The sequence below is a fragment of the Rutidosis leptorrhynchoides genome, chromosome 3 (genome assembly GCF_046630445.1).
Source record: "Rutidosis leptorrhynchoides isolate AG116_Rl617_1_P2 chromosome 3, CSIRO_AGI_Rlap_v1, whole genome shotgun sequence".
NCBI classification, from domain to species: domain Eukaryota; kingdom Viridiplantae; phylum Streptophyta; class Magnoliopsida; order Asterales; family Asteraceae; genus Rutidosis; species Rutidosis leptorrhynchoides.
The window spans coordinates 55,694,236-55,716,151 of NC_092335.1; the positions used below are offsets into that span (position 1 = coordinate 55,694,236).

The 21,916-nt window shown below is 35.9% G+C and overlaps 1 protein-coding gene across 1 annotated transcript; it reads left to right on the forward strand.

Annotated features, from left to right (window-relative positions):
* Window positions 1-18,971: 18,971 nt before the first annotated feature.
* Window positions 18,972-20,705, forward strand: LOC139899993 (uncharacterized). Its single transcript, XM_071882811.1, has 3 exons — window positions 18,972-19,906; window positions 20,351-20,407; window positions 20,510-20,705. Exons 1-3 carry the CDS (start codon window positions 18,972-18,974, stop codon window positions 20,703-20,705), a joined length of 1,188 nt encoding a protein of 395 aa, XP_071738912.1.
* The last annotated feature ends 1,211 nt before the right edge of the window (window positions 20,706-21,916 follow it).

The window sequence follows — 21,916 nt, forward strand, 5'->3', positions numbered from 1 at the left end:
CAACTAGAGGTATACAACATCATCATACTCTTGAACAACAATAATCAACAAGTATATGAAGAAATTAAAGACAAAAGAGTAATAACATCACCCAAAATTCTGCTACTGTTCGACCTGCTGTAACTTGAGCTATAGACCTCTTTAGACGAATTCAACGGTTGAAAACCTTGGCACTGATGTCAGGAAGACACAGCCCAAATTTGATGAAGATCCAATGGTTAGATCTCCGGGGATCGTCTCTTTTCTGTCCTGCTGTCACTGTAGACGGAAATGGAGTTTTTTTCACTCTTTTTCTTGATCTCAATCTGATCTCTCTCTCTCGTATCAATTGAAGATAGCTGGACACAATTCAAAATAATGCCCTCAAATGTTTGACCAAGTTAACAAACCATTTGGGCCTAAATTGTTGGGCTTTAGACTTTGGGTTAAAGCTTCATCATATTGGAAACCCACTAATAAACTCAACAAATCTCCCCCTTTCCAATTATGAGGAAGAGTTCGCCATCCCGGCGATCGAGCAACATACCTTGAGCTTCTCACTTGCTAAAGCCTTTGTAAACATGTCGGAACCATTATCATCGGTGTGAACTTTATCAAGTTCAAACGAACCATCTTCAAGACGTTCTCTAATCCAATGATACCGCACATCTATATGTTTTGTCCTCTTATGATACATAGAATTTCTAGCCAAATGAATCGCACTCTCATTATCACAAAGAACCACATATCGTGATTGCTTAAACCCAAGGTCTTGTAGAAATCTTTTCATCCACAGTAGTTCTTTGCACGCTTCTGTTGCTGCCATATACTCAGCCTCGGTTGTAGACAATGCAACACACTTTTGTAACCTTGATTGCCATGAAACTGCTCCCCCTGCGAAAGTCATCAAATATCCAGAAGTGGATTTCATGTTATCTTTGTTTCCTGCCATATCTGAGTCTGTATTGTAGTGACCCGAACTTTTCCATGTTTATATATATTAATTGAGATTGATATTTACATGATTAAATGTTTCCAACATGTTAAGCAATCAAACTTGTTAAGACTTGATTAATTGAAATAGGTTTCATATAGACAATTGACCACCCAAGTTGACCGGTGATTCACGAACGTTAAAACTTGTAAAAACTATATGATGACATATATATGGTTATATATATAGTTAACATGATATTATGATAAGTAAACATATCATTAAGTATATTAACAATGAACTACATATGTAAAAACAAGACTACTAACTTAATGATTTTGAAACGAGACATATATGTAACGATTATCGTTGTAACGACATTTAATGTATATATATCATATTAAGAGATATTCGTACATCATAATATCATGATAATATAATAATTTAAAATCTCTTTTGATATTATAAACATTGGGTTAACAACATTTAACAAGATCGTTAACCAAAAGGTTTCAAAACAACATTTACATGTAACGACTAACGATGACTTAACGACTCAGTTAAAATGTATATACATGTAGTATTTTAATATGTATTCATACACTTTTGAAAGACTTCAAGACACTTATCAAAATACTTCTACTTAACAAAAATGCTTACAATTACATCCTCGTTCAGTTTCATCAACAATTCTACTCGTATGCACCCGTATTCGTACTCGTACAATACACAGCTTTTAGATGTATGTACTATTGGTATATACACTCCAATGATCAGCTCTTAGCAGCCCATGTGAGTCACCTAACACATGTGGGAACCATCATTTGGCAACTAGCATGAAATATCTCATAAAATTACAAAAATATGAGTAATCATTCATGACTTATTTACATGAAAACAAAATTACATATCCTTTATATCTAATCCATACACCAACGACCAAAAACACCTACAAACACTTTCATTCTTCAATTTTCTTCATCTAATTGATCTCTCTCAAGTTCTATCTTCAAGTTCTAAGTGTTCTTCATAAATTCCAAAAGTTCTAGTTTCATAAAATCAAGAATACTTTCAAGTTTGCTAGCTCACTTCCAATCTTGTTAGGTGATCATCCAACCTCAAGAAATCTTTGTTTCTTACAGTAGGTTATCATTCTAATACAAGGTAATAATCATATTCAAACTTTGGTTCAATTTCTATAACTATAACAATCTTATTTCAAGTGATGATCTTACTTGAACTTGTTTTCGTGTCATGATTCTACTTCAAGAACTTCGAGCCATCCAAGGATCCATTGAAGCTAGATCCATTTTTCTCTTTTCCAGTAGGTTTATCCAAGGAACTTAAGGTAGTAATGATGTTCATAACATCATTCGATTCATACATATAAAGCTATCTTATTCGAAGGTTTAAACTTGTAATCACTAGAACATAGTTTAGTTAATTCTAAACTTGTTCGCAAACAAAAGTTAATCCTTCTAACTTGACTTTTAAAATCAACTAAACACATGTTCTATATCTATATGATATGCTAACTTAATGATTTAAAACCTGGAAACACGAAAAACACCGTAAAACCGGATTTACGCCGTCGTAGTAACACCGCGGGCTGTTTTGGGTTAGTTAATTAAAAACTATGATAAACTTTGATTTAAAAGTTGTTATTCTGAGAAAATGATTTTTATTATGAACATGATACTATATCCAAAAATTATGGTTAAACTCAAAGTGGAAGTATGTTTTCTAAAATGGTCATCTAGACGTCGTTCTTTCGACTGAAATGACTATCTTTACAAAAACGACTTGTAACTTATTTTTCCGACTATAAACCTATACTTTTTCTGTTTATATTCATAAAATAGAGTTCAATATGAAACCATAGCAATTTGATTCACTCAAAACGGATTTAAAATGAAGAAGTTATGGGTAAAACAAGATTGGATAATTTTTCTCATTTTAGCTACGTGAAAATTGGTAACAAATCTATTCCAACCATAACTTAATCAACTTGTATTGTATATTATGTAATCTTGAGATACCATAGACACGTATACAATGTTTCGACCTATCATGTCGACACATCTATATATATTTCGGAACAACCATAGACACTCTATATGTGAATGTTGGAGTTAGCTGTACAGGGTTGAGGTTGATTCCAAAATATATATAGTTTGAGTTGTGATCAATACTGAGATACGTATACACTGGGTCGTGGATTGATTCAAGATAATATTTATCGATTTATTTCTGTACATCTAACTGTGGACAACTAGTTGTAGGTTACTAACGAGGACAGCTGACTTAATAAACTTAAAACATCAAAATATATTAAAAGTGTTGTAAATATATTTTGAACATACTTTGATATACATGTATATATTGTTATAGGTTCGTGAATCAACCAGTGGCCAAGTCTTACTTCCCGACGAAGTAAAAATCTGTGAAAGTGAGTTATAGTCCCACTTTTAAAATCTAATATTTTGGGATGAGAATACATGCAGGTTTTATAAATGATTTACAAAATAGACACAAGTACGTGAAACTACATTCTATGGTTGAATTATCGAAATCGAATATGCCCCTTTATATTAAGTCTGGTAATCTAAGAATTAGGGAACAGACACCCTAATTGACGCGAATCCTAAAGATAGATCTATTGGGCTTAACAAACCCCATCCAAAGTACCGGATGCTTTAGTACTTCGAAATTTATATCATATCCGAAGGGTGTCCCGGAATGATGGGGATATTCTTATATATGCATCTTGTTAATGTCGGTTACCAGGTGTTCACCATATGAATGATTTTTATCTCTATGTATGGGATGTGTATTGAAATATGAAATCTTGTGGTCTATTATTATGATTTGATATATATAGGTTAAACCTATAACTCACCAACATTTTTGTTGACGTTTTAAGCATGTTTATTCTCAGGTGATTATTAAGAGCTTCCGCTGTCGCATACTTAAATAAGGACGAGATTTGGAGTCCATGCTTGTATGATATTGTGTAAAAACTGCATTCAAGAAACTTATTTTGTTGTAACATATTTGTATTGTAAACCATTATGTAATGGTCGTGTGTAAACAGGATATTTTAGATTATCATTATTTGATAATCTACGTAAAGCTTTTTAAAACCTTTATCTATGAAATAAAGGTTATGGTTTGTTTTAAAAATGAATGCAGTCTTTGAAAAACGTCTCATATAGAGGTCAAAACCTCGCAACGAAATCAATTAATATGGAACGTTTTTAATCAATAAGAACGGGACATTTCAGTTGGTATCCGAGCGTTGGTCTTAGAGAACCAGAATTTTGCATTAGTGTGTCTTATCGAGTTTGTTAGGATGCATTAGTGAGTCTGGACTTCGACCGTGTTTACTTGAAAAATGATTGCTTAACAAATTTTGTTGGAAACTATATATTTTTAACATGTGAATATTATGTGATATATTAATCTCTTAACGCGTTTGATATTATGTGATAGATGTCTACCTCTAGAACAAGTCCCATTGACTCACCTAATAATAATGAAGAGTCAAATGTAAATTGGAATGATTCGTGGACTGATTCACAATTTCCCGAAGAGGAACCGGAAGAAGAGTCGGAACCGGAAGAAGAATCGGAACCGGAAGAAGAATCGGAACCGGATGAAGAAATAGAACCGGTGGGGGAAATAATAAAACGGTTAAGTAAAAGAAAATCCTCAACCAACCGACCAAGGTTAATTATGGTCAATGGTGTTTCTGCTAAGGAAGCAAAATATTGGGAGGATTACCAATTCTCCGATGAATCGGATTCTGACGAGAATTCCGATGATGTAATAGAAATTACCCCAACTGAATTTAAAAAGGCAAAAGAAAATAATAAGGGAAAGGGCATAAAAATAGAGAAATCTAATTCCAACCCCGATGAACTTTATATGTATCGTCAACCCCCGAAGTCCTTAAGTTGTAACAATGACCCGGGAACCTCTAAACCACCAGGTTTTTCTAAACCAATGTGGATAACGACGGCTAGTATTAGGGGAACATCATATATCCCTAGAAACTTGGCAAAACGAACCAAAACCGAAGAAGAAGAAACAAGCGAGTCGGAATAAGATAGTTGTATTCGTGTGGTGTAATATAAGTAATATAGTGTGCTTATGCTTTATGATATATGTAAAAATTGTTTGTATTAATAAGTATTTTTTTTTTTATGAATCTAACTCTTGTCTATTTTACAGTATAAAAACACAAAATGGATAGACAACCCAATATTTTAAGAGACCTACCCGGAGACATGATTGATGAAATCTTGTCTAGAGTCGGTCAGAATTCTTCGATGCAACTATTTAAGGCGAGATCAGTTTGTAAGACATTCGAAGAACGTTCCAAGAATGCCTTGGTTTATAAAAGGCTTTCGTTCGAAAGATGGGGGATATCACATTGGGAAATCCATAAGTTACAATGTGTTTACTTTGACGCATATATTGCGGGGAACCCAAATGCTATTTTACGCAACGGGTTAAGAAATTATTTTGACTCAATATATCCGAATATTGGACTTCGTGATTTAGAAAAAGCGGCTAACATGCAACATAAAGAAGCATGTTATGCTTACGGATTAGTAATGTTCGCTTCTCACCAAAGTGAGAACAAGAACATCGGGCTACAACTATTAAACAAAACGTTTCCACAAGTGACGGAGTCGGTAATTGGGGTAAGAAAGGAGGTTTTTAGATTGCTACGGGACTGTTGGACATTACGTAACCCTCGTCCCTTTGACGACGTTACAACACGCTGTCTTATCAACGGCCATAACGGTTATGTTCCACAAGACCAAGGATGGGAAGTAGTCCTAGTAAAACCAGAATGCATGACTTGTTTCTGGACGTATGAACTACGTGTCTTTATTGCCTTTGCTGAACGACTTGTGTACTAGCTAGAATTATCTTCACAACCATCTTGTATCAAATTTATTGTGTGCTATATTTCATGCTATATGTAAAATAAGCGGTATTGTAAGTTTGTAAAATATTGTGTAAAAGTTGAACGCGAAATATTATTATAATCAGTTTTTCATATAGAATTGTAGTAGTTGAATTGTATATTAGCTACCAAGTATGAACTTAACGGGTAGGTACTACCCAAATTTAAACTTATAAAACGCTAATATGAAGAAAAAGCTTTTATAAATGAGTTCATATTATGCTACGAAATACTATTAACTACTCTTAATATTCTGTATGATTAACTTGTTCCATTTGACTATTTTGAAGGAAATGGCACCGACTACTCGACACACCGTGAATATGAATGAAGAGGAATTCCGTACTTTTCTAGCTTCAAACATAGCCGCAGTACAGGCTGCGCTACATACCAACAATAACCTTGGATCTAGCAGTACGGAAAATCGTGTAGGATGCACCTACAAAGAATTCACTGCCTGCAAACCTTTGGAATTTGATGGAACCGAAGGACCGATCGGATTGAAACGGTGGACCGAGAAGGTCGAATCGGTGTTTGCCATAAGTAAGTGTACTGAAGAGGATAAAGTAAAGTACGCTACGCATACCTTCACAGGTTCTGCGTTAACATGGTGGAATACCTATCTAGAGCAAGTGGGACAAGACGATGCGTACGCACTACCGTGGTCAGCATTCAAGCACTTGATGAACGAGAAGTACCGTCCCAGAACCGAGGTCAATAAGCTCAAGACAGAACTTAGAGGGTTACGAACCCAAGGATTTGATATTACCACGTACGAAAGACGATTCACAGAATTGTGCCTATTGTGTCCGGGAGCATTCGAAGATGAGGAAGAGAAGATCGACGCGTTTGTGAAAGGATTACCGGAAAGAATCCCAGAAGATATAAGTTCACACGAGCCCGCCTCCATACAACAGGCATGTAGAATGGCTCACAAACTAGTGAACCAGATTGAAGAAAGAATTAAAGAACAGACTGCTGAAGAGGCCAATGTGAAGCAAGTCAAAAGAAAGTGGGAGGAAAATGGTTATAAGAATCACCAATACAACAACAACAGCAATCGCAACAATTATCCCAACAATCGCAACATCAATCGCAACTATAACAAACGGCCCAACAACAACAACAACAACAACAACAACAACAGCAACTACAACAATCATCCCAACAACAATAATAACCGCAACAACAACAACAATCAGAAACAGCTATGCCAAAGGTGTGAAAAGTATCACTCGGGGTTCTGCACCAAATTTTGCAACAAGTGTAAAAGAAATGGTCATAGCGCGGCGAAGTGTGAGGTCTACGGACCAGGGGTTAATAGAACGAAAGGAACAAATGGTGTCGGAACGAGTAATGGCGGAGCAAGTAGTGTCGGAGCAAGTTATGCCAATGTAGTTTGTTATAAATGTGGAAAACCGGGCCACATTATTAGAAATTGCCCGAACCAGGAGAACACGAATGGACAAGGCCGTGGAAGAGTTTTCAATATTAATGCGGCAGAGGCACAGGAAGACCCGGAGCTTGTTACGGGTACGTTTCTTATTGACAATAAATCTGCTTACGTTTTATTTGATTCGGGTGTGGATAGAAGCTATATGAGTAGAGATTTTTGTGCTAAATTAAGTTGTCCATTGACGCCTTTGGATAGTAAATTTTTACTCGAATTAGCAAATGGTAAATTAATTTCAGCAGATAATATATGTCGGAATCGAGAAATTAAACTGGTTAGCGAAACATTTAAGATTGATTTGATACCAGTAGAGTTAGGGAGTTTTGATGTGATAATCGGTATGGACTGGTTGAAAGAAGTGAAAGCGGAGATCGTTTGTTACAAAAATGCAATTCGCATTATACGAGAAAAAGGAAAACCCTTAATGGTGTACGGAGAAAAGGGCAACACGAAGCTACATCTTATTAGTAATTTGAAGGCACAAAAACTAATAAGAAAAGGTTGCTATGCTGTTCTAGCACACGTCGAGAAAGTACAAACTGAAGAAAAGAGCATCAATGATGTTCCCGTCGCAAAAGAATTTCCTGATGTATTTCTGAAAGAATTACCGGGATTACCCCCACATCGATCCGTTGAATTTCAAATAGATCTTGTACCAGGAGCTGCACCAATAGCTCGTGCTCCTTATAGACTCGCACCCAGCGAGATGAAAGAACTACAAAGCCAATTACAAGAACTTTTAGAGCGTGTTTCATTCGACCAAGCACATCACCGTGGGGAGCTCCTGTTTTGTTTGTCAAGAAGAAAGATGGTACATTCAGGTTGTGTATCGACTACCGAGAGTTGAACAAACTTACCATCAAGAACCGCTACCCACTACCGAGAATCGATGACTTATTTGATCAACTACAAGGCTCGTCTATTTATTCAAAGATTGACTTACGTTCCGGGTATCATCAAATGCGGGTGAAAGAAGATGATATTCCAAAGACTGCTTTCAGAACACGTTACGGTCATTACGAGTTTATGGTCATGCCGTTTGGTTTAACTAATGCACCAGCTGTGTTCATGGACCTTATGAACCGAGTGTGTGGACCATACCTTGACAAGTTTGTCATTGTTTTCATTGATGACATACTTATTTACTCAAAGAATGACCAAGAACACGGTGAACATTTGAGAAAGGTGTTAGAAGTATTGAGGAAGGAAGAATTGTACGCTAAGTTTTCAAAGTGTGCATTTTGGTTGGAAGAAGTTCAATTCCTCGGTCACATAGTGAACAAAGAAGGTATTAAGGTGGATCTGGCAAAGATAGAAACTGTTGAAAAGTGGGAAACCCCGAAAACTCCGAAACACATACGCCAGTTTTTAGGAATAGCTGGTTACTACAGAAGGTTCATCCAAGACTTTTCCAGAATAGCAAAACCCTTGACTGCATTAACGCATAAAGGGAAGAAATTTGAATGGAATGATGAACAAGAGAAAGCATTTCAGTTATTGAAGAAAAAGCTAACTACGGCACCTATATTGTCATTGCCTGAAGGGAATGATGATTTTGTGATTTATTGTGATGCATCAAAGCAAGGTCTCGGTTGTGTATTAATGCAACGAACGAAGGTGATTGCTTATGCGTCTAGACAATTGAAGATTCACGAACAAAATTATACGACGCATGATTTGGAATTAGGCGCGGTTGTTTTTGCATTAAAGACTTGGAGGCACTACTTATATGGGGTCAAAAGTATTATATATACCGACCACAAAAGTCTTCAACACATATTTAATCAGAAACAACTGAATATGAGGCAGCGTAGGTGGATTGAATTATTGAATGATTACGACTTTGAGATTCGTTACCACCCGGGGAAGGCAAATGTGGTAGCCGATGCCTTGAGCAGGAAGGACAGAGAACTCATTCGAGTAAAATCTATGAATATAATGATTCATAATAACATTACTACTCAAATAAAGGAGGCGCAACAAGGAGTTTTAAAAGAGGGAAATTTAAAGGATGAAATACCCAAAGGATCGGAGAAGCATCTTAATATTCGGGAAGACGGAACCCGGTATAGGGCTGAAAGGATTTGGGTACCAAAATTTGGAGATATGAGAGAAATGGTACTTAGAGAAGCTCATAAAACCAGATACTCAATACATCCTGGAACGGGGAAGATGTACAAGGATCTCAAGAAACATTTTTGGTGGCCGGGTATGAAAGCCGATGTTGCTAAATACGTAGGAGAATGTTTGACGTGTTCTAAGGTCAAAGCTGAGCATCAGAAACCATCAGGTCTACTTCAACAACCCGAAATCCCGGAATGGAAATGGGAAAACATTACCATGGATTTCATCACTAAATTGCCAAGGACTGCAAGTGGTTTTGATACTATTTGGGTAATAGTTGATCGTCTCACCAAATCAGCACACTTCCTGCCAATAAGAGAAGATGACAAGATGGAGAAGTTAGCACGACTGTATTTGAAGGAAGTCGTCTCCAGACATGGAATACCAATCTCTATTATCTCTGATAGGGATGGCAGATTTATTTCAAGATTCTGGCAGACATTACAGCAAGCATTAGGAACTCGTCTAGACATGAGTACTGCCTATCATCCACAAACTGATTGGCAGAGCGAAAGGACGATACAAACGCTTGAAGACATGCTACGAGCATGTGTTATTGATTTTGGAAACAGTTGGGATCGACATCTACCGTTAGCAGAATTTTCCTACAACAACAGCTACCATTCAAGCATTGAGATGGCGCCGTTTGAAGCACTTTATGGTAGAAAGTGCAGGTCTCCAATTTGTTGGAGTGAAGTGGGGGATAGACAGATTACGGGTCCGGAGATTATACAAGAAACTACCGAGAAGATCATCCAAATTCAACAACGGTTGAAAACCGCCCAAAGTCGACAAAAGAGCTACGCTGACATTAAAAGAAAAGATATAGAATTTGAAATTGGAGAGATGGTCATGCTTAAAGTTGCACCTTGGAAAGGCGTTGTTCGATTTGGTAAACGAGGGAAATTAAATCCAAGGTATATTGGACCATTCAAGATTATTGATCGTGTCGGACCAGTAGCTTACCGACTAGAGTTACCTCAACAACTCGCGGCTGTACATAACACTTTCCACGTCTCAAATTTGAAGAAATGTTTTGCTAAAGAAGATCTCGCTATTCCGTTAGATGAAATCCAAATCAACGAAAAACTTCAATTCATCGAAGAACCCGTCGAAATAATGGATCGTGAGGTTAAAAGACTTAAGCAAAACAAGATACCAATTGTTAAGGTTCGATGGAATGCTCGTAGAGGACCCGAGTTCACCTGGGAGCGCGAAGATCAGATGAAGAAGAAATACCCACATCTATTTCCAGAAGATTCGTCAACACCTTCAACAGCTTAAAATTTCGGGACGAAATTTATTTAACGGGTAGGTACTGTAGTGACCCTAACTTTTCCATGTTTATATATATTAATTGAGATTGATATTTACATGATTAAATGTTTCCAACATGTTAAGCAATCAAACTTGTTAAGACTTGATTAATTGAAATAGGTTTCATATAGACAATTGACCACCCAAGTTGACCGGTGATTCACGAACGTTAAAACTTGTAAAAACTATATGATGACATATATATGGTTATATATATAGTTAACATGATATTATGATAAGTAAACATATCATTAAGTATATTAACAATGAACTACATATGTAAAAACAAGACTACTAACTTAATGATTTTGAAACGAGACATATATGTAACGATTATCGTTGTAACGACATTTAATGTATATATATCATATTAAGAGATATTCGTACATCATAATATCATGATAATATAATAATTTAAAATCTCTTTTGATATTATAAACATTGGGTTAACAACATTTAACAAGATCGTTAACCAAAAGGTTTCAAAACAACATTTACATGTAACGACTAACGATGACTTAACGACTCAGTTAAAATGTATATACATGTAGTATTTTAATATGTATTCATACACTTTTTAAAGACTTCAAGACACTTATCAAAATACTTCTACTTAACAAAAATGCTTACAATTACATCCTCGTTCAGTTTCATCAACAATTCTACTCGTATGCACCCGTATTCGTACTCGTACAATACACAGCTTTTAGATGTATGTACTATTGGTATATACACTCCAATGATCAGCTCTTAGCAGCCCATGTGAGTCACCTAACACATGTGGGAACCATCATTTGGCAACTAGCATGAAATATCTCATAAAATTACAAAAATATGAGTAATCATTCATGACTTATTTACATGAAAACAAAATTACATATCCTTTATATCTAATCCATACACCAACGACCAAAAACACCTACAAACACTTTCATTCTTCAATTTTCTTCATCTAATTGATCTATCTCAAGTTCTATCTTCAAGTTCTAAGTGTTCTTCATAAATTCCAAAAGTTCTAGTTTCATAAAATCAAGAATACTTTCAAGTTTGCTAGCTCACTTCCAATCTTGTAAGGTGATCATCCAACCTCAAGAAATCTTTGTTTCTTACAGTAGGTTATCATTCTAATACAAGGTAATAATCATATTCAAACTTTGGTTCAATTTCTATAACTATAACAATCTTATTTCAAGTGATGATCTTACTTGAACTTGTTTTCGTGTCATGATTCTACTTCAAGAACTTCGAGCCATCCAAGGATCCATTGAAGCTAGATCCATTTTTCTCTTTTCCAGTAGGTTTATCCAAGGAACTTAAGGTAGTAATGATGTTCATAACATCATTCTATTCATACATATAAAGCTATCTTATTCGAAGGTTTAAACTTGTAATCACTAGAACATAGTTTAGTTAATTCTAAACTTGTTCGCAAACAAAAGTTAATCCTTCTAACTTGACTTTTAAAATCAACTAAACACATGTTCTATATCTATATGATATGCTAACTTAATGATTTAAAACCTGGAAACACGAAAAACACCGTAAAATCGGATTTACGCCGTCGTAGTAACACCGCGGGCTGTTTTGGGTTAGTTAATTAAAAACTATGATAAACTTTGATTTAAAAGTTGTTATTCTGAGAAAATGATTTTTATTATGAACATGAAACTATATCCAAAAATTATGGTTAAACTCAAAGTGGAAGTATGTTTTCTAAAATGGTCATCTAGACGTCGTTCTTTCGACTGAAATGACTATCTTTACAAAAACGACTTGTAACTTATTTTTCCGACTATAAACCTATACTTTTTCTGTTTAGATTCATAAAATAGAGTTCAATATGAAACCATAGCAATTTGATTCACTCAAAACGGATTTAAAATGAAGAAGTTATGGGTAAAACAAGATTGGATAATTTTTCTCATTTTAGCTACGTGAAAATTGGTAACAAATCTATTCCAACCATAACTTAATCAACTTGTATTATATATTATGTAATCTTGAGATACCATAGACACGTATACAATGTTTCGACCTATCATGTCGACACATCTATATGTATTTCGGAACAACCATAGACACTCTATATGTGAATGTTGGAGTTAGCTATACAGGGTTGAGGTTGATTCCAAAATATATATAGTTTGAGTTGTGATCAATACTGAGATACGTATACACTGGGTCGTGGATTGATTCAAGATAATATTTATCGATTTATTTCTGTACATCTAACTGTGGACAACTAGTTGTAGGTTACTAACGAGGACAGCTGACTTAATAAACTTAAAACATCAAAATATATTAAAAGTGTTGTAAATATATTTTGAACATACTTTGATATACATGTATATATTGTTATAGGTTCGTGAATCAACCAGTGGCCAAGTCTTACTTCCCGACGAAGTAAAAATCTGTGAAAGTGAGTTATAGTCCCACTTTTAAAATCTAATATTTTGGGATGAGAATACATGCAGGTTTTATAAATGATTTACAAAATAGACACAAGTACGTGAAACTACATTCTATGGTTGAATTATCGAAATCGAATATGCCCCTTTATATTAAGTCTGGTAATCTAAGAATTAGGGAACAGACACCCTAATTGACGCGAATCCTAAAGATAGATCTATTGGGCTTAACAAACCCCATCCAAAGTACCGGATGCTTTAGTACTTCGAAATTTATATCATATCCGAAGGGTGTCCCGGAATGATGGGGATATTCTTATATATGCATCTTGTTAATGTCGGTTACCAGGTGTTCACCATATGAATGATTTTTATCTCTATGTATGGGATGTGTATTGAAATATGAAATCTTGTGGTCTATTATTATGATTTGATATATATAGGTTAAACCTATAACTCACCAACATTTTTGTTGACGTTTTAAGCATGTTTATTCTCAGGTGATTATTAAGAGCTTCCGCTGTCGCATACTTAAATAAGGACGAGATTTGGAGTCCATGCTTGTATGATATTGTGTAAAAACTGCATTCAAGAAACTTATTTTGTTGTAACATATTTGTATTGTAAACCATTATGTAATGGTCGTGTGTAAACAGGATATTTTAGATTATCATTATTTGATAATCTACGTAAAGCTTTTTAAAACCTTTATCTATGAAATAAAGGTTATGGTTTGTTTTAAAAATGAATGCAGTCTTTGAAAAACGTCTCATATAGAGGTCAAAACCTCGCAACGAAATCAATTAATATGGAACGTTTTTAATCAATAAGAACGGGACATTTCATGTATAACCAACAAGCATCGGCTTTCCATTTCCAAATGTGATACCCAGCTTTGAAGTACCTCGTAAGTATCTTATAATCCATTTAACTGCTTCCCAATGCTTCTTACCCGGATTTGACATAAACCGACTAGCAACACCTACCGCATGAGCTATATCAGGCCTAGTACACACCATAGCATACATCAAGCTACCAACCGCTGAAGCATATGGAACTTTATCCATCTCCTCAACATCCTCCTTTGAAGTAGGGCAATCTCTATCTGTTAGCTTAAAGTTGTTAGTAAGAGGAGAACTAACCACTTTAGCATTCTCCATGTTGAATCTACTAAGCACCTTTTCAATGTATTGCTCTTGTGATATATGTAACGTCTTAGCACCTCTATCTCTAAAAATCCGAATGCCAAGAATCTGTTTTGCTGGTCCTAAGTCTTTCATAGCAAAAGACTTGCTCAATTCTCGCTTTAACTGCGCAATTCTTTTCATATTTTTACCAACAATCAACATATCATCAACGTATAACAACAATATAATGAAATCATCATCACCAAACCTCTGAAAGAAAACACAATGATCTGAAGTTGTCTTTCGGTAGCCTTGCTTTCCTATAACCGACTCAAACTTCTTATACCACTGTCTCGGTGCTTGCTTCAACCCATATAGACTTTTCTGAAGTCTACAAACATAATTTTCTTTACCCTTAACCCGAAAACCTTCAGGTTGCATCATGTAGATTTCCTTATCCAAATCACCATGAAGAAAAGCAGTCTTGACATCCATCTGTTCAACCTCAAGATCAAGACTAGCAGCTAACCCAAGAACCACTCGAATAGATCCCATCTTCACGACCGGAGAGAAAATCTCATCAAAATCAATACCCTTTTTCTGGCTGAATCCTTTAACGACTAACCTAGCTTTGTACCTTGGTTGTGAAGTAAGCTCATCTGTCTTCACTTTGAATACCCATTTGTTTCTCAAAGCTCTCTTGCCTTTAGGTAACTTCACCAGCTCATAAGTATTGTTCTCATGCAAAGAATTCATCTCATCTTGCATAGCTTCACCCCACTCTTTCTTATGCTCATCTTTCATTGCTTCTGAATAACATTCTGGCTCTCCCCCATCAGTAACTAATACATACTCATCAGCAGAATATCTAATAGAATGATGACGGTCTCGGGTAGACCGCCTAAGTGGGACAAATGGGGGCACATCTGGTACTGGAATCTCTACCTGCTCCGGAGCATCACCAACATCAGTACCATGTTCATCATTCTGAACATCATCTCCAACATGTTGTGGAGTAACTGGATCCAAATCAACAAGATCAGTACTAGGTTGAGGAACTGAATTTGTCTTCTCAACATCTTTTAACATCTGATCTTCTGTAAAAACAACATCTCGACTTCGTACAAGTTTCTTCTAAACTGGATCATATAACCTGTACCCAAAATCATCTTCACCATAGCCGAGGAATACACATGGCTTAGTCTTCATATCAAGCTTTGACCTCTCATCTTTGGGAACATGAACAAAAGCTTTACATCCAAAAACTCGTAAATGACGGTAAGAAATATCTTTGCCGCTCCAAACCCTGTTAGGAACATCAAAATGCAAAGGAACACAAGGGGTTAGATTAATAATATAAACTGCCGTATTTAAAGCCTCACCCCAAAAGGAATCGGACAACCCTGCATGTGAAAGCAAACATCTAACTCTCTCAACCAAAGTTCTGTTCATCCTCTCTGCTAAGCCATTCAACTGAGGTGTCTTTGGTGGAGTCTTTTGATGTCGAATACCATTCTCCTTACAATAAGCATCAAATCTGCCAATGTATTCACCGCCATTATCAGTCCGAATACACTTGAGTTTCTTCCCCGTTTGCCTTTCAACTAGTGTATGAAATTCCTTAAACTTTTCAAATACTTGATCCTTTGACTTTAAGGTATAAACCCACACCTTCCTGGAATGATCATCGATGAATGTAACAAAGTAGGAACATCCACCAAGTGTCCTAGTCTTCATAGGCCCACAAACATCCGAATGAACTAGATCAAGTATGTTCTCCATTCGAAAAGGAGAATGACTCTTAAACGCAACTCTGGTCTGTTTCCCTGCCAAACAGTGAGAACACTTACTCAAATTAATATCACTAACACCCGACAACACATTCTTCTTAAACAAGATAGACATCCCCTTTTCACTCATGTGGCCAAGTCTTTTATGCCACAACTCAGTAGAATCAACATTGTCCACTGCATTAACAATGTTCTGGATGATCTTCGGACGCGTGATGTATAATCATGAGTCTTTCTTGCCTCTTCCCACTATCATAGAACCAAGAGTTAGTTTCCAAATACCATTACCAAAACCGTTATAATAACCATCATCATCAAGAATGCCTGTTGAAATAACATTAAGTCTCATATCCGGAACATGTTTTACATTATGCAAAACTAACTTCATTCCCGTGTCAAATTTCAAACAAACATCTCCAATACCAACGATCTTTGATAACCCGGCATTACCCATCCTAGCAAATCCATAGTCACCTGGAGTGTAAGATGAGAAGTGATCTCTACAAATTGCAACATGACATGTAGCACCACTATCAACAATCCAACTCGTGTCATCATGAGTAAGATTGATCATATCATAATCAATACAAACAAAGAACTCATCTGTGATAGCGTTAACTTCAACCTTATCATCATCACCACCATCACTTTTCTTTTGTTTATTCTTGTCATATGCCTTTTTCTTCTCATTCTTCAACTTTGGACAATACCACTTTGTGTGCCCCTTTTCATGACAATTATAACACTCAACATTAGCAAATTTTCCTTTGCGTGAGCTGCTACGATGATTGCCTCTTTTACCCTGACCTCTACTATGACTTCTCCCCCGCGTTTCTGTGACCAAGATATCTGACTGTGAAGAGGAACCTTGTGACTTTCTTCTCATCTCTTCATTCAAAATACTACCCTTAGCCAATTCCATGGTGATAGTACCATTCGGTGCAGAGTTGGACAAAGATGTCCTAAAAGTCTCCCAAGAGTCCGGTAATGTACCAAGTAACCAGAGACCCTGAATCTCATCCTCAAACTTGATACCCATACCTGCAAGCTGATTTATAATACCCTGATATGCATTTAGGTGATCTGTAATAGGAGTCCCATCATGGTACTTCAAAGCCATCATCTGCTTAATTAAGAACAACTTGTTATTCCCAGTCTTTCGTTCATATAACTGCTCAAGCTTTTTCCATAAGGCTTTAGCATCAGTCTCCCCAGTAATATGGTTCACTACATTATCATCAACCCACTACCGAATATACCCACATACCTGTCTATGCAAAATTTTCCATTGAGCATCAGATTTTTCCTCAGGTTTATCCTCAGTAAAAACAGGCAAATAATAATCTTTCACATAAAGAAGATCCTCCATTTTACCTTTCCAAACATGATAATTTAAACCATTTAAACTAATCATCTTACTTGTATTAGCTTCCATCTTTCACATAAGTCAAATCAAATAACCTAGCTCTAGATACCAATTTGATGGGAAAACAATCACAACGGGCAAACTACAAAGCGGAAACAAACCCGTTTGACCAACACTTTCCCGACCCGTATGAAACCGTGAGGATGCTAACAAATAAGGTATACCACAATCACCACAAATCAGCCCCAATTCTGTCCCAAATCAGCAAATACGAAATAACAAAGCACACACAATACACACGAGACTTTTTACGTGGAAAACCCCTCAAAATCGAGAGTAAAAACCACGGGACTCGTAAGCCACTTAAATTCCACTATCATCAACAAGGAGAGCAATACAATAATCCTTCTCTAGATCAACTAGAGGTATACAACATCATCATACTCTTGAACAACAATAATCAACAAGTATATGAAGAAATTAAAGACAAAAGAGTAATAACATCACCCAAAATTCTGCTACTGTTCGACCTGCTGTAACTTGAGCTACAGACCTCTTTAGACGAATTCAACGGTTGAAAACCTTGGCACTGATGTCAGGAAGACACAGCCCAAATTTGATGAAGATCCAACGGTTAGATCTCTGGGGATCGTCTCTTTTCTGTCCTGCTGTCACTGTAGACGGAAATGGAGTTTTTTTCACTCTTTTTCTTGATCTCAATCTGATCTCTCTCTCTCTCGTATCAATTGAAGATAGCTGGACACAATTCAAAATAATGCCCTCAAATATTTGACCAAGTCAACAAACCATTTGGGCCTAAATTGTTGGGCTTTAGACTTTGGGTTAAAGCTTCATCATATTGGAAACCCACTAATAAACCCAACAAAACATACCCCTCAAGTTGAATAGTGGAATTTTCAATATTCAACTTGACCAATACGTCGTTGAAGTGTTTTCCATTGACTGATTTAGTTTTTAAACTTCAAGGCTTGATAGCTTTTTTTTTGGGATCACTCCGACCTCTGTGTTGAAACATATTGTTCTTATGGTGATATATACTGAATATTGTGTCTGACTTGAACCTTTTTTGTTCGCCTGGAATTTTATTTTCTTGACTTGAACCGTTTTGGTTCTCATGGAATATCTTGTTTGAGTTTCTTGACTTGAACTTTTTTGGTTCGCCTGGAATATTTTTGTTTGAGTTTCTTTAGTTAAACCTTTTTTATTTGCGTGGAATATCTTGTCAAGTTTACCTTTTTGATTTGCTTGGAATATATTGAGTTTCCCGACTTGAACCTTTTTGATTTCCAAATCAAAAAGGGAAGTTTATAATAATCTCTAGGATATCATATATAGTTCCCAATATGTGTATCTTATTTAGTTTACAACATAAGAAGTCAAAATCAATCTATACGTATTTGCTTGTCAATTGTTTACAACTTGTGTATCTTATGTAGAATTTGTCTAAATTTTTATCTTATTTGTTAGTGTAGAAATGGTTTTCACAAGAAGCATAACCAGAAAGAAGAAGCAGAATGAATCTGACATATGGTCAAGTTTGATCCAAGATGTCCTTTTTCTAATCATGATGAAACTTGGAATTGGTGACTTTCTTTCGTTCAGTTGGGTCTGTCGTTCATGGAGGTCATGCGCACTCTCTAACCGTGCCGCGTTTCTTAAACGTCAACCCCCGAAGTTGTTGATATCTTTAGTGACTAAACCTGGTATTTACAAAGAATTCTATTTAAAGGATTCTGATGGAAGAAGGTTCAACACCATGGTTCCCAACTGTATCGACCGAGTCTGTTACGGTGTATATTGCGACTACTTGAGTTTGTACAGCGTGAAAACCAACGATTTCTTACTTGTGAATCCGATTACGAGGCACAGACTCCATTTCCCTGAAATCCCTTTTTCTAGAAATTCGATGTATCCAAAATGCATCAGGGTTGTTCTCGTTTATTCACGTTCCATGTCAGCATGGGTGTTTTTAATCACGCGCAAATGCTCTAACTTGGTTTGGTACTCGATATCTGGTAAACCAATTACTGTCTGGAAGAGGCTCGGCGCTTATTACCTAATCCACGAGTTATTTGCGTTTAAGGGTAAAATATACACACTCCATGAAGAAAATATTTTATATGAACTGAGACTCACTTCAAAGCCTACATTTTTCCAACTCAATATGAAGAATGTTCGAAAGTGGTACCGGGTAGTACAACCAAAATTTGTTAGTTCAGGTGACAAGTTATTTTTGCTGTATTTCATGAGAATAGGTTTGTACGAGGCGCTCGAACTAGATTTTGATAATATGAAATGGCTTCCGGCTGCAAAGACATTAAGTAAATATGCAGTGTTTATCAACGACTATGTGTATGGTGCAGCTATTGATCCAGAGACTTGGGTGGAGCCTAAAACGCAATATGCCAGGTGTCATTACTCCGACGACAGTAATATTATATACGGTCTGCACACTACTTCGAAATTCTGGTACTTTCCCCATGATAGCGTAAATGTAAATCTCGTAGAGTAGTTTATAGATTTTTTTTGTGTAAGTTATGCTTTATGGTTTGCATCTTTTGGTTTATTTGGGAAGAACTGTTTTACATCTCCCTTTCCTTTTAGTCCATTTTCTTGTTCTTTTTGTTTCATTGAAGCGTAATCATAAGCATATTTTCATGCTTTAATATGTACTAACAAATTGTTGGATTTGAACATGTTTACCTTAGTTTCTCAAAACACAAAATTTGTGTATGGAAATAAGATATATTCATGTTTTGATAAAACATCCAAGATAGACATAATGGTACTGGTACTTGCATGATTTTGATTGGTTATATCTACTTAACTTATGATTATAAATTTATATTGAAGTTGGCTTTTGCTTCTTGATGATGTGCATAGCTTATCAGGTTTCCATTTGGCCGGCTTGTAAGCCTTCCTCCAACCCTAAATAGAGGGGTTAACTCTACTGAAAGAAGGATCTTCTTCTACACGAGAGGACTTCTTTCCCATATGAGGTTTTGCCTGCAGTTTCTGTAAGGATTTTTCCCCGTTACTACTAATCGGTCGCCGGCCAATCAATCGGCGATTAGCTTTTAACCACTCTCTCGAGATCTTCATCTCGACTAGGGTTATTCACCATAGAAAAGATGTCAAGGTGGGGAATGGTGGTAGTCTAAGTGCACTTTCACTTGCATTCAAAAGAGAGATCATCAAGTCTAAATAGTAGTTATGTTTTGTAAGTTTGTAGTTTTGTAAGTGGGTGATGACCAATCACAGTTGCATCTTTATAAGTAGTTATGTTTACATCATCAAGTCTAAATAATAATGTTTTGTAAGTCTAAATAGTAGTTATGTTTTGAGGTACCCATTTGGAGTGTACCAGAGTCTCGATCTTTTGGATGTTGAGGTACCCATTTAGGAACTTTGATTGAATTTGGTCATGAACTTGTTCCCTGTGCTAAGTTTATAAGCTATTTACCTTTTGAAAGATGACAATGTGATAGAATTATGTTTCATAAAGATGGATTTTTATCCTTGTAAATCAAAATATTGGATCGTATTTGATGACAATCTGATAGAAATAATTTGATAATGAAGGAGGTGATTTTTGGTTCTGTATATGATTTAGATTTGATTTTGTTTTGGGGATGATAATGAATTTTGTGTAAGTAGTTAAACATATGATACAAGAAGCTTAAAACTTTTTTTTTTTATTTGAATTATTTTCAACTACAAAATTTGGTACGAATACACAAAATTACCCCTCATGTGTGTGACATATGGGGCGATCTAACGGCAGCTTACTAAAGGACGTCACAAAATGACTCTCCGTGGAACAAGTCTATACTCCTAAACTATTTAGTTGAAAAAATCAAGTTTGAACTATCTGTGTACTTTTGAGCAAACTACAAGGACTATCTATATAATTTCACCTTTATCTAAAAGATAAAGTGAAATGAATGGTAACCAAATTGTGTTTCAACCACTTGTACCTTATGCTTAAACACATGTACCAACAAGGAGCAACACTACAAATTGTCACGCTAAACTTAAGGGGTAAAAATGTATATTTTCAAGGGTAATGGAATTGATAGAGAAATTCATAGACCTAGGTGGGCGGTTCGTTTACGAAATTAAAGATTTCGTTTGTGTTCATGTTGGCGATTTCAGATGTCAATTTGGTCATGATGCGCCCATTCCTATGGCATTCCTTTAATACTTCTGGCTCTCGGGAGTCTCTTAAAGGTTAAATACAAAGGGGGCAAAAGGTAACTTATATATATAATTAAAAATCTACTAACTTTACCCACATAAACTTTGACGCGAATACTCGTTTCGTTCTGCACGAGTTAGGTTTCAACACCATAATCGTTAAACTCGAAATAATTTTACAAACTAAGCACAAAAAACTATATTTGAAACGGATATTCCACG